This window comes from Grammomys surdaster, unplaced genomic scaffold (genome assembly GCF_004785775.1).
Source record: "Grammomys surdaster isolate TR1022 unplaced genomic scaffold, NIH_TR_1.0 238, whole genome shotgun sequence".
Lineage (NCBI taxonomy): Eukaryota > Metazoa > Chordata > Mammalia > Rodentia > Muridae > Grammomys > Grammomys surdaster.
The window spans coordinates 4357256-4358729 of NW_021604683.1; the positions used below are offsets into that span (position 1 = coordinate 4357256).

The 1474-nt window shown below is 52.6% G+C and overlaps 1 protein-coding gene across 1 annotated transcript in view; it reads left to right on the top strand.

Annotated features, from left to right (window-relative positions):
• Positions 1–1027: 1027 nt before the first annotated feature.
• Polr3k (RNA polymerase III subunit K) overlaps positions 1028–1474 on the top strand; it is a 4246-nt gene continuing 3799 nt past the window's right edge. Inside the window, exon 1 of the mRNA XM_028774090.1 lies at positions 1028–1237. Coding sequence (XP_028629923.1) covers positions 1127–1237 — 111 coding nt within the window. The 5' untranslated portion in view covers positions 1028–1126. The remainder of the gene's footprint in view (positions 1238–1474) is intronic.

Sequence of the window (1474 nt, forward strand, 5' to 3'; positions counted from 1 at the left end):
CTTTGTTCCTACAGAGGTCAGAAGAGGGCACTGAACCCTCTGGAACTGGATGTTATGGACGTTCGTGAGCCACTATATGTATGCTGAGAATCAAACCTGTTTTCACTGCAAGAACAAGTGCTCTTAACAGCTGAACAATCTCTTCAGCCCCATCATCTGTTTTCTTATATCACCCAGGACCACTGGCTTGGTGGTCACACTGCCCCCAATGGGCTGGACCCTCTCCTACCAATTTTAACCCAAGAAAACGTCCCCATAGACTTATTTATTGGTCAATTTATGGTGACATTTTCCCAATTGGAGTTCCTCTCCCTAGATACCTAGTTTGTGTATAGTTAACGAAACAAAAAAACAAAACACACACACACCCCTGTGCATGTTGCAGAATGACTGCAGAGGATTAAAGAGACAAGGAGTTTCAAAGAGGTCTGAGAAGCCAGAGCTGGGAAATATAAATGTCTATAAATGTCTATAGCAATGAGATAAAAGAACCAGCTGGACGTCTGTGGAAAGGAGCTGCTGGTATTGTTATGTGCAGAGTTGAGTCTAGCTGTGTAAGTGAAAGGGCAGAACTGAAACCAGGTAAAGAAATGGCCAGATGGAGGGATGATAGGAGATCCGTACGTCAGTCAGACAACAGTTGAGACCTAGTATTAAAACTAGGGACTAAGCAAACCTAAAATTCCTGGGACATTTGGTTATTCTGTCTGTCCGACCCGGATGAGAATATTGCAGAGCAGCAAGGCCCTCCTGGAACACGTCCGCGGCTCCGAGTGCGGCAGTATCGCCTCATCACCCAGTACCTCTCACAGACCATCAGTTCCTGGGTGTGCCAGCTCCAGGCATTATTAACCCAGTCCTCTTAGTGGGCATTTCAGCTAGGGAGACATGTGCGCACGCGCAGAGACGACATAGACCGCTGGGAGTGCAGACAGCATGCTATTGGCTGGATGGGGAAGCATTATCTGCAGTGACCAATGGCGTGTGCGAGGCTGCCCACCGCAGTGCCTACTGGGAACGTCTTGCCGATCGCCAGTTGCCAGTAACGGAGAAAGTGAGACGGCTTTTGATTGGGCGCCTGCAGCGCGGAAGTGCCAGACAGAACCGACGTGTGGAAGCTGGAGCTATGCTGCTGTTCTGCCCGGGCTGCGGGAACGGATTAATTGTGGAGGAGGGGCAACGTTGCCATCGCTTCGCCTGCAACACTTGCCCCTACGTCCATAATATCACCCGCAAGGTGAGTTCCACAGGCCTCCTCTGCTATCCGGGAGGCACAGAGCAAGCGACGGCGCCCTCAGACCTTCCTGCATGCGGTAGGCTTTTGTGCTCTTGCGGCAGTGATATCCAGTCCAGCAGTAGCTGCTCCAGTGGCGTCGCTCCGGCCACGTCGAAGCCGCCTCCTCCTCCTCCTCCTCCTCCTCCTCCTCCTCCTCCGCCGCCGGTTAAGCCGTGCGGGGGCGCCCGCCCCCCCGGC